Source organism: Schistocerca serialis, chromosome 12 (genome assembly GCF_023864345.2).
Source record: "Schistocerca serialis cubense isolate TAMUIC-IGC-003099 chromosome 12, iqSchSeri2.2, whole genome shotgun sequence".
NCBI classification, from domain to species: Eukaryota; Metazoa; Arthropoda; class Insecta; order Orthoptera; family Acrididae; genus Schistocerca; species Schistocerca serialis.
Genome location: NC_064649.1, coordinates 4,946,648 through 4,958,726, shown reverse-complemented (window position 1 = coordinate 4,958,726; position 12,079 = coordinate 4,946,648). Strand labels below are relative to the sequence as shown.

The 12,079-nt window shown below is 37.4% G+C and overlaps 1 protein-coding gene across 2 annotated transcripts in view; it reads left to right on the top strand.

Moving 5' to 3' along the window:
- Positions 1-9,307: 9,307 nt before the first annotated feature.
- LOC126428292 (uncharacterized) overlaps positions 9,308-12,079 on the top strand; it is a 34,510-nt gene continuing 31,738 nt past the window's right edge. The window contains exons 1-2 of one of the 2 annotated variants that reach the window (XM_050090208.1): positions 9,308-9,567; positions 10,484-10,657. In XM_050090208.1, coding sequence (XP_049946165.1) covers positions 9,516-9,567; positions 10,484-10,657 — 226 coding nt within the window. In that variant the 5' untranslated portion in view covers positions 9,308-9,515. The remainder of the gene's footprint in view (positions 9,568-10,483; positions 10,658-12,079) is intronic. The other variant, XM_050090209.1, reaches the window with a different exon arrangement.

Below are 12,079 nucleotides of genomic sequence, written 5' to 3'. Positions count from 1 at the left end.
AGCCACAACAGCTGCTGAGCCAGGGGGCCTATAGAGACATCCAGTTACCATGTCTGAGCCCGCTTTAACCATGACCTTCACCCAAATTATTTCACATTTTGGATCTCCATCAATTTCCTTCGATGCTATTGCACTTTTTATCGCTATAAACACACCTCCCCCTTCACTGTCTTCCCTTGTCTCTACATAAGGGGCATTTCACACCGACACTGGCTGTCTTGAGGGTGGCATCTGGTGGGGTAAGCACCTTACAAAAAAGTCATTTTTCTATATGAAATTCTTTGTACTTGCAAATCAAAAACTGCCGTTTTTAGTATACTGTGTGTGTAGTCTAAAAATGTTATGCATTTTCATGTAAAGCAGTGTAAAGTGAACTTATGTTGGATACTGTTTTGTTGTTTATGCAGGGTGTTTCAGAAGTGGTGGTCAATATTCAGAGGTGCGACAGGAATGACCATTTGAAACAAAAAAGTCTAGTAAACATGGGGTCTAAAACACATACCTTAAGAGCTATTAGAAATTCTTTATCTTTGATACTGTGAAACAAATCTCTTCTACTGCAAGCTCTTTGCTTTCCATATTTTGGGAAGAGGCAGTATGAACCACAACAACAACAAAAGTCCAGTAAACATGTGCTCTAAAATGCATACGTTAAGAGCTATGAGCACTTTTTCATCTTCCCTATTTTGAAACATAACTCTTCTAATGAACAGATGCTCATAATTTTTAAGGTATGCATTTTATAACACATGTTTACTGGACCTTTTTTTCTTGTTTTGGTCCATACTGCCATATTCCAAAATATGGAAAGCAAAGAGCTTGCAGTAAAAGAGATTTGTTTCACAGTATCATAGATCAAGAATTGCTAATAGCTCTTAAGGTATGTGTTTTAGACTCCATGTTTACTCGACATTTTTGTTTCAAATGCTCATTCCTGTCATATCCCTGAACATTGACTATCATTTCTGAAATACCTGTATGTGTCAAAGTATATCATTGGTTGGTTGATTTGGTGAAAGGGATAGAAAGACGAGATCATCGGTTCCATCGGATTAGCAAAGGATGGGGAAGGAAGTCAGCCACGCCCTTTGAAAGGAACCATCCCAGCAGTTGCCTGATTCAGGGAAATAACAGAAGACCTAGATCAGGATGGCCGTACACGGGTTTGAACTGTCGTCCTCCTGAATGTGAGTTCAGTGTACTTAATTGAAACATCATGTGTAAACTGAGAAATAATCAAAGTTAACAAGTATTTTGAAACAATCTGCAAACAGTTTAAAAATGTAATGCTTTCATATATTAAGTAATGTATAAGTTGTAACCATCAACCCCCTGACAACTGTTACTGCTCAAGAACTTGTCATACAAGACATGGTCAAGGCCTAAGTGGTTTAGGAAAGACACTGCTGGCCCAAAAAAAATACTGAGTATGGTAAATAACAAATTATCTTGCTTCAGCAATTTGGAACGTATGTCTCAAAACTCAGAACCAGATCAGGGAAACGTATAAAACAAAGAGCTTTAGATCATAATACAAAAAACACACTTAAAGTAAATAATCAAACTAAGCGCAGCAAAAATGAATTACTTTTGTTATGTATAAATGTACAGTCCCTCAGAAACAAAGTCAGTGAACTACAGTACTGGCTGGAGGAAATTCAGTGTGGCATTCTCTGTGTGAATGAACATTTGATTAAAAGTGCAGAAATAACTCTATTTGTACCATTTGGCTACTCACTGGCAACAAGCTACTGTAGACCAAACAATGCCCACAATGGAGTGTCCATTTATATCAACAAAAACTTGAATCTAAAATATTCAGTCATAGACCTCACAAGCCTGTCTGTTGAAGGACTATTCGAAGCATCTGCCTTGGTTATACACACTCAGAAACTCCTAATTGCAACAGTTTACTGATTACCAGTTTCTGATGAGATATTCACGGAAAAACTCTCTGAATTAATCTTACTGACTACCAAATACAAGCAGTATAAAACATTTATCACAGGAGACACTAATATAGATGTAAGAGCAAAGAGAAAAACTGTGGTATACATTCTCAATATCTTAAGATCAATGAATTACTACTGATTAAATGAAAAACCGGCCAGAATGGAGGCGTACCTTGACAATATAATTAACAATGTGTGTAGGAATCAAGTAGAATGAGATACCATCAAATTAGGACTATCTGACCATGATGGCATTGGCACAAAATTGGAAATCTGACACTTGATGATACCAGGATGCTAACTACGTATAGAGCTCTCAAGGAAGAGAACATTGAAGTAATGAGAAATGAACTGGGTAGAATAGAATAGGCTAGAATACTAACCATTGACAAAGATATAAATGAAAGCTTTTCTGCATTAATATCCAATATAAAAAATACATTAGATAGTAACTGCCCTCTTATTACTAAGACATGTAACAGTAACAATATGCAGAAAGCACAACACACAAAAAAGTGGTACACCCTGCACCTCAATAAAATTAGAATCCTTCTACTCATGCTGAAGGACAAAATTGAAGGCAATCAAGAAAACAAGAATAGATATATAAACTTAAGAAAAATGTACAAATCTGAAATTAAAGCAGCAAAAATGAAAGCAAATGAGGAGTATATTTTAAATTCTAAAAACAAATGTAAAGCTGCTTGGAACACAGTTAAAAAAGAGATAAACATGGGGAAAGAAGAAATCAGTAACCCAATTAATTGCAACACACTCAACAAACACTTCATAAATTCAGTAAATGCCAAGGTACCAAAAAGTGATGATTTAACTGATGCAATCACAGAATAAAACAGATAAAAGATTTACCTGGAGTAGAATAACTGCTACAGATATAAATAACTCTGTAAACAAGTTGAACAACTCTAGAACAGATTACTACTATGGATAACTTTGTAATAAAGGCTATAATTAAGGAAATAAGTCCTCTACTCTACCTTGCAAATAAAATCCTTGATGATGGCGTTTTCCCTGATTGCCTTAAAATTACAGTTACACTCCCCATATACAAAAAGGGTGACAGAGAAATGCCAGATAACTATGGACCAATATCAATTGTCCCTTTACTCGCCAAAATCATAGGGAGCTGCTCACACACAGAGATTTACATGTATTTTGAGAGCAATAAATTACTTAATGACAACCAGTTTGGATTTAGAACTAATCAGTCAACCATAAAAGCTACTGAAAGCCCGATAACTGAAATGCGCAACGCTTTAGAAAGGAAACTGACCACCTGTGCAACACTCATAGACTTAAGCAAAGCATTTGATTAAGTATCATATGGGATAATTGTTAAAAAAAATTAGAATATTATGGTATTGCAGACAAACCACTTAATTTGTTTAAGTCATCCCTAAATAACAGGTAACAGTCAGTGTATGTGAACAATGAAAGGTCAGATTTAATGAAAATTAAGAGAGGAATTCCACAGGGCTCCGTTCTTGTACCCTTCCTCTTTATTATCTATGTTAATGACTTCTCAAACTATATAGCCTGCAAAAATGTTTTATATGATGATGATATGTTCTCCACAGGTGGTAAACAAAAAAAAATGAACTTTTTGAAAAATGTAGGGTGTAGTGTATTGCTAACGAGTTATGTATAAACAACAAAAAAACAGAGGAAATTTATTTTAATCTGAAGGTACGAAAAGCAGAGAATCACAGTGTCAAACTACTGGGACTACAAATAGACCAAAGGCTCTCATGTGATGACCATATGAACTATCTGACAGGAAAACTTGCACGCGTAATATTCCTGCTGTATAAACTAAGAACTTCCGTCAGTAAAAGTTTATTGATGCTTTGCTGCTATGCATTCTTTCAGTCACAGCATGGGATTCTGTTATGGGGTAATTCACCAGGCACAAACTGTGTATTCAAATGACAAAAAAAAAGCAATTAGATGTTTACAAGGATTGGGTCCAAGAGAAAGCTGTGAGGAGCACTTCAGTATATTAAACATAATGACACTCCCAAGTCTCTGTATGTATAACTGCTTAATATAGATAAAAGAAAATATACAATAATTTACACAGAGAAAGAATTTACATTGGCACAGCACTCGAAACAACTGCATGCTTGATATACCGTATTCTATGCTGTCACTGACACACAACAGTCACAAACACATAAGTCTAAAGTTATATAATAAATTGCCACAATCCGTCAAAACCCTCACCCACTTTAAATTTAAGGAAGTATTAGACACATGGCTCAAGAATAAAGCATATTACTCAGCTGAAGAATATCTTGGAAGTAATTTGATAGGAATGTATAAACAATGAAATAATGTAACTATCATTAACTAAATGTGTAAAACCATATAATTAATTCTTGAACGTAAACTGTATAATGATTATTGCTGAAATTGTCTGATTAGTAAGAAGTTTATGTATTTGTGTATATGTATAATGATGATGTGAGTAAAATGTACAAATTACTAACTACTAAAAATATGTATGCATAATGTATAATGTAAAAAATAGCAACTATACTTATATGAAATATGTAAAATGTATTTTGACGAAGCCAGTTGCATGGTAAACATGCTGAACGGCTAATAAATAAACATATGAAACACCTCACTCAGTCAAAGTGTATGAATGTGTCAAAGCATATAAATAAACTGTAAAAACTTTACTGACTTATAGAATTCATTTTATATAAGCAGCACACCCTCCTATAACAAGGAAAGAAGGAAACCAGCTGAAAATGGCCCTGTTGGGTCACAAAGAAGGCCAGTATACTGCTCTTTAAAAGAGTCTGATAGAAAAGTGGGGAACCAGCTGCCTCATCCTCATTCTGCCTTCCTCACCAAAAATTTTGGAACACAAACATATTTGAGGTTTTTTGTATTGAAAGAGAGTAACAGAGAGACAGTGATAATAGAGGAGAGAGGAGACATTGCCAGGGGGATGTGAACAGATAGTGATGGTCTGTGAGAGATAGTGGCAGTAAATGAGAGAGAGAGAGAGAGAGAGAGAGAGAGAGAGAGAGAGAGAGAGACGGGTAGAGACAGTGGCAGTAGGAGAAAAAGTGAGAGGAGACAGTGGAAATGAAGAGGAAAGACGAGTTGTGACCATTCATAAGATTGCAAAAGGAGGGAGGGGGTGTTAAAATCCGAAACAAACCATCCGTGAGGACATGTGTGGAGAGGAGACAGTGGTGGCTAGAAAAAGAGCAGACTGTAAGCTAGAAAGAAAGAGACAGTGGCAATGGGAGACAAAAAGAATTGCACAAAGGAAATGGCAATGGGACAGAGAGATAGCAAAAATGACAAAGAAGGAGACAGTGGTAAGGAAAAGTGAGAGAAAGGGATGAAGGCAATGACAGTGAGAGGGACGAACAGGAGAAAGTGCCAATAGGAGAAAAAAAAAGAGACAGTGGGAGAGAAACATAAACAAATAGTGGCAGCAAGAAGGAGATTCCGAGTATGAAGGTTTCTCTGGAAACAGAGACTGGGTGAAAAGATTTACAGTGTTCTGTTTTAAGAAAGCCTGAATGTGTTCACTTGCCAAAATTTTTGGTGAGGAAGGTGGAAAGAGAATTGTGGCAGCAGATTCCCCACTCTGATGTTAGATTCCTTTAAAGAGGAGCAGATTCACCTTTTTTGTACTCTTGACAGGACCATTTTCAGCTGGTATGCATACACACCAGAATATAAAACTCCTTTCTGAAACCTATGTAGCAGTGCATAGTCTCTATAAAATTATTTTTACACCTAATATTGTTGCTGTGAATTACACACTTTATGCTATATTCAGTCTTACTCTTAAGTGCAAATAACATTAATGGGTAAATTTATTGACACGTGACTGTAAGAAACCTAAGGTCTCTGATGAGTCTTCTGCAAAACGTTCAGTTCTTAATAAAAACGTTACTTTGCACTTCTGTAGAATAATTATTTTTTTGGCTTCAGCTGCATTGCTCTAGAAGACTGTGTCTTCGGGACAAGAAATGAGAAACATCTCAAAGAGCAAAACAGGCAGAACTCAGACATCTGTTCATCAGTGTGCTGACACAACCTCTGTTCGTTATGCGTCTGGATGCTCAGGAACTTCTCACGTGGGGCCTCATCCATTGAGCACCCACTGATCTCTACTTCTGGTACCTGTAAGTTATTTTTTTAAGCTCGTTGCATTATTCTCCTGGCTGTTTCTGGTATGGATGCATTTTTGGCCCTTTTCACTGTAATGTTAACAGCAAAGCACCCTCCAACATGTTTTGCAAATATTTTTTTGCAAACCATTTGTGCAACCCAAGTACAGGAGCGAGCTCAGTACCGAAACGTGTGGTACACCACATTTAAAATATCTGACTTTAAAATCGGCCTTACCCCTGTGGTACAATTTGTTATTGTGATCTTCTGTTTTTGTTGTTAAGATATGCCTCTACACATGTCAGATAAATGCTCTGAATGCCATATAATATTAGTTTCTCTAATAGAACTTTACAATATAAACAATCAAAGGCCTTTGTATGATCACAGAGAATGTAAGTAAGTTAATTTTTTGTTTACTTCTACAAGAATTAACTGGTAAGATTTAAAAAGAAAAAGGGTGCAACAAAGGGAGGTGGGTGAAGGTGCCCGTTGTTTACCTCCTCATTGATAGATTGTTGTCTTTACTGCACCACGCTGCAGTCTTTCAGGAAATAACACTTGACCTGTCGACAGATTACGAAGGTAACTTAAGGGGGTGCAGGACTAAGTACAAGATTTTAGTACTTTGATTTAGTTGTAGCTAGAAGAATACCGACTTTTAGTGATCTGTCTAATGGGTGGTTTGCTAGAACTGATGTGTGGTGGAGGAGTAAGCAACACTTTGCTTACTAATTAAATATAATTGATCTGCCTTTGATCGATAGTTTTTCTCTCCCTGTGTATTGAGCTACTTTTACAAAGAAGTCACTGCATTTAGTGACCAGTTATTTGAATTTAACATCACTTAACCTTTTTGCAAAAAGTCTAGGGTTACTATTAATTCTGTCTCACATGTCACTAATGAACAGTATGGGCAGCAAGGACCCCAACATAAGTTTCCTGGGGTGGTACAACTGAAGTTACTTCCACATCTGTCAGTGACTCTCCATACAAGATAACACATTGCATCGTACAGTATACAGTACTGTGCTTAAAATGAGAGCTAACTCAGCTGCAAAAATCTGTATAGAGACTGATTCCATTTGCCTCTGGAGCTTTGTTCAGTTTTAGTAATTTCAGCAGTTTCCCAAAACCACTCGCACTAATACCTATTTCACTCATCTTTGCAGCAGAATCAAATTGGAGAAATACTTCTGATTTTCCTTTTGTGGTGCTACAGAAGATTGCTGGAGATTAGATGGGTAGATCACATAACTAATGAGGAAGTACTGAATAGGATTGGGGAGAAGAGAAGTTTGTGGCACAACTTGACCAGAAGAAGGGATCAGTTGGTAGGACATGTTCTGAGGCATCAAGGGATCACCAATTTAGTATTGGAGGGCAGAGTGGAGGGTAAAAATCGTAGAGGGAGACCAAGAGATGAATACACTAAGCAGATTCAGAAGGATGTAGGTTGCAGTAGGTACTGGGAGATGAAAAAGCTTGCACAGGATAGAGTAGCATGGAGAGCTGCATCAAACCAGTCTCAGGACTGAAGACCACAACAACAACAAAGGAACATTCAAAACTGGGGTTCTATATTCACTACTTGCCATCCATGAGTGCCCGGATACTAATTTTGGTGTCACTAACAGCCAATACCTACAACCAGAATTTCTTTGTATTTTGTGAGAGATAACTCAAATTTTGGTGTGGTAGCATTGCCATTTTGACAGCCCCACACCTTGCATTTAGCAAATCTCAATCTAAAGCCTTATGCTATGTTTTACACCTATTGTGTACTAATCTCTGTTTCGTTGTAATTGTCTTCACAATGGGTGCACGGCACGGAGGGCCCCTCATGTCATGAATTTGCCTGGTTGCATATATATCCCGTAGTTGGTCAGCTATTTGTTTTAAACCTGAGCCATAGTAGTTCTACAAGCTCCTATCCAGAGCTAAATATTTCAACTTCCTCCGTGTGATAAGACACTGTTGTCTCGCTGTTTATTTTCCTGCAAATGTAAACCTTTCTACTTGCTTTAGCTACTCTTTGTATTTTGGTAATCATTGCTGCAAAATGACAGAAGACAAAGCACAGCTGTGTTTACTCTTCTAATGAAATCTTATCAGCTGACTAAATGAAAAAAGATGTGTGTGTTTATTGAGTGTGGAACTGTGCATTGGTAATCTGAGTTTTGAAATTTCGACATTTTAAGTGTCTCTTAAGAGTGAAATGATCATCTTCTTCCTTCACCATGGAAGCTGAATGTGAGAACAGCTTTGCTGCTTCATATGTACCACATTTTGTCATAGGTGAAAGTCATGTTAATCACCATGGGCGGGGGGGACTTTGCACCATCTGGCAGTCCATCCCAAGTATCTTGAGTTTGCTGTCTCTGTTGTTACAACACAGAAATAACATGTAAGTAAATATGTACATTTTTGGGTGATTCTGACTAGGACAACAGTAGTCTTCTTTGTTTGCACAACTTTAATGTGTCTAGAATAAATTAGGTATTTGGTTTGGCGTGCATAAATACAAACTTTCAAAAAAACAGGTCATCGTGACGTTACATACTCAGTATATTTGCTGTTGCTTGAAGAATGGAAAGCAAAAATTTAAGGCCTTGTTTAAATGGACTAGCATTTAATTGAAGCAGCTTAGGTGAACAGCCTAAATGAGAAAGGCAGGATCCTTAAACAGTGCATCACGACTTTTTGTGCTAAGTGTGAAGAGCTCTTTATAATTGTTTTTCTATTCAGCGCTGCCATTGACAAAGGCACAGTTAAGGCGGGCCGAACACCACTTATTATGCGGAAATTTTGCACGCTACTTTCCCACTTCAGAAACGCGAGCAAGGTTAGTATGGGCTACGAGTCGTTTGGTGGAGCGACGGTCAAAAATTTCGTTTGTCTTGATGTTGTCTTCAAAGACTGTTCCAAACCGAAGCGGAAGGCACAGGCACGAAACAACGCCCCTACGCCGATGCCGGATGCATTCGCTACCGCTCTACAATTTGGTACAGTATCTCTCAATCTTTGATAATGTAGTTATTGTCGGGAAAGAATAAAAAAGGAAAATATTAAATTAATTGCAGTTCGGACCCGGTATTAGTAATAGCGTGTGCATCAACCGTAAGGGGCTATGATGGCACGACAGGCCCTTTAAGACAGAGCAAGTTGTGATCTTTTTCCGAATGACAGTGTCACTTCAAGGTGTCGTAGTATTGAGTAGTGTATCCTTTCGCGAAAGTTCACTTGATGCTTTTGGCTGTATTGCCATCCAGTATGGCGATCATACGACTACCCTGTTAATAAAACTGTGAATTAGCTCTGTCGAAAGAAACCTTGAAGTCTGGTGCGTCGCAAGATTAGATAAGGGCGTGCTTGTCTTCCGGTTCCGTTGGGTTTGTAATGGCGGCAGATGTAGGTGTTATGAGTAAACCAAGGTTTATTGTTTTGGGAGGTAAGTTTAATTGTAGCTTTAGTACTCGAGCAATAATGTTTAAAAGTATTGTCTGCGTAAAATGTTCTTTATGGATGATAATGACAATGTAGAGCCACGATAAGTGCTGTTGACAGGTTAGGTGTATTGTGATGATCGGTACTGTCACCTGCCACAATTCTCTTAATATTTTTTTGTACTTTAAAGCTACGTTGTGTTATAGACCCAAGTATCCATGAGTTGACAGGTATGTTATTGCGTGTACGTTTTGGATTTTTGCTTGAGAGGGGAGAAATTATAAAAGGCGTTACCGCTTAACCGTTAAGACAGTTAAGTGATAGTGTTGAGGGGTGAATCGTGTTAAATAAATACAGCACTGAAGCCCGATATTGCCTTTCAGGGGTCAGAGTGCTAAACAGGACATTCGCTTTTATTGTCACTTTCGAATGGTCGCCTGTGTGCAGCGAATGTAAACATTGTTACAGAAGACTACCACAAGCGTTTTACAAGTCGAAATATGTTTTACTTTGTTTGAACATGATAGAACAATATTTTAATATCATGTTTCTTCAATGCTTCGTTGTATGTTAATTGACTACAATACTTTGGGAAATAAGTTAATGGTAATGGATGAGAGTTAACATGTAGTAAGGTAACGCTATACTTCGTGTATTCTCCGATTTCGTATATTCGTTAAGTCATAATGCATACCGGAAATGGCGTTAATCAACACGATAAAAGTTTTGCGATCACCCATTAACAGCAGTACGGAACGTGGTTTTATAAACAGTATGCCTTTGAAATGCATGAGTGAATGGATGATGGTACCTTAATTGTGCAATATCTGTTGTCAATCAAAGCACACAATTTAGTAGCAGTGGAAGTATGCTTGGCTTGGTTTTGTACAGTTTCAGTAATGTTTTTTGTTGTGTTCCAGGGTGTGGATTCATAGGGAGGAATTTTGTGCAATACCTCATAGAAAATGACATAGCTTCAGAAATAAGAGTAGTTGACAAGGTTCCACCACAAACAGCCTGGCTGAATCCAAAGCACCAGAAGACCTTTGATGATCCACGTGTCGTTTTTCGGAGTGCCAACCTGATTAATTCCGGTAAGTTTCATTTTATCATTTTCAGTGCTCATATTGAGGCAGTTACAGTCAGCATTTATCTGCACATCCCGCATCATGTGATTATAATATTATTAAAAAGTTATGTAGGCCCCTACTGCAAATCGTGCATGATCTAAAGAACACTGTACAATAGGTAGCAACTGACTGAGGTAATGCTGTTGTTAAGACACTGACATCATGTTCGGTAAGATGAAGTTTGCTCTGTCTGCCCATCTTGATTTAGGTTTCTGTGGTTTTCCTAAAGAATTTCAGGCAAATGCCAAGATGTTTCCTTCAGTAAGGTCATGGCTGAACAACTTTCATACAACTTGTAAAAACATTCTTATATTATGTTGTAGCTGCCCATATATTTGGGATGTTTATTTTCTTTATGTGATTACAAATCCTGTCACTGTGGGATGATCCCTGAATGAGTAAATAAAAATAACGGTAGGATGTACTGTTTATAATGTACAATTGAGGCTAGTGTGTCATATTTGGGACATGATTTTGACAATATATCTTCTCACTATTTGTAACACTAGTAAAATGGATAGTGATGGTGTGTTCTGGAAAGGATTAGAATGATATAGTGAACTGCAGTCAGCATTATCAAACGAACTTCTCAACTCTTGTTGTTTGTTTGTGGCACTCAACTCTGAATGAGTGTTATTGTTGGTTGTTACCTATGAGGATATTGTGATTGAAAATAGATGCTGATTTGTCAACAAATGGCCTTCTATATGACCTATCTGTCACAAAGTTATATTTTCTAATCTGCCTGCATGCTGTTCTGATTGTGAATAAGCACTATGTACCTACATCACCCTGTAGGCTTCTGTTTCAGGAATTGGGCATTCTGACTACTGCTTCACAGTATATTTATTCCCTCGTGAAGTTCGCTCTGTATAATCCACTGCAATTCAGACGGAACGATGATGTTCATACTTACAATACCACAAGCAAAAATTGACCTTCATTACTCGACATTAAGGTTGTCTTTAGCACTTAGAAATGTTCAGAATGTAACCACATGTACAAATAATCCAAAATGACACATTACACATCAGTACAATCTATTGTGCAATATAATCCATGGAACATGAGTCTAATTAACTAACTCTTGTCAGTTTTTGCTGTATTGAAATCCCTTGCAGTGGGACATTTTGGTAGCAGTTATATAACAGTAACTAGTGTGATTTTGCTAAAAAGATGATTTTGTTAAGTATTTCACCAACTGGTCATTGTAGCATAAGCCTAGTTGGAGTGAATAATAATTAATAGATCCCCATCTGCAGTAGAACATCCCATCAATTAAAAGCCTCCTAAGGACTGTCAAGATTACCAGAGATGGGAGTACCATCCATCTGTTTTGACCAATGATTTCATCACCATGCCTATAACCCCTATTTCGAGCATATT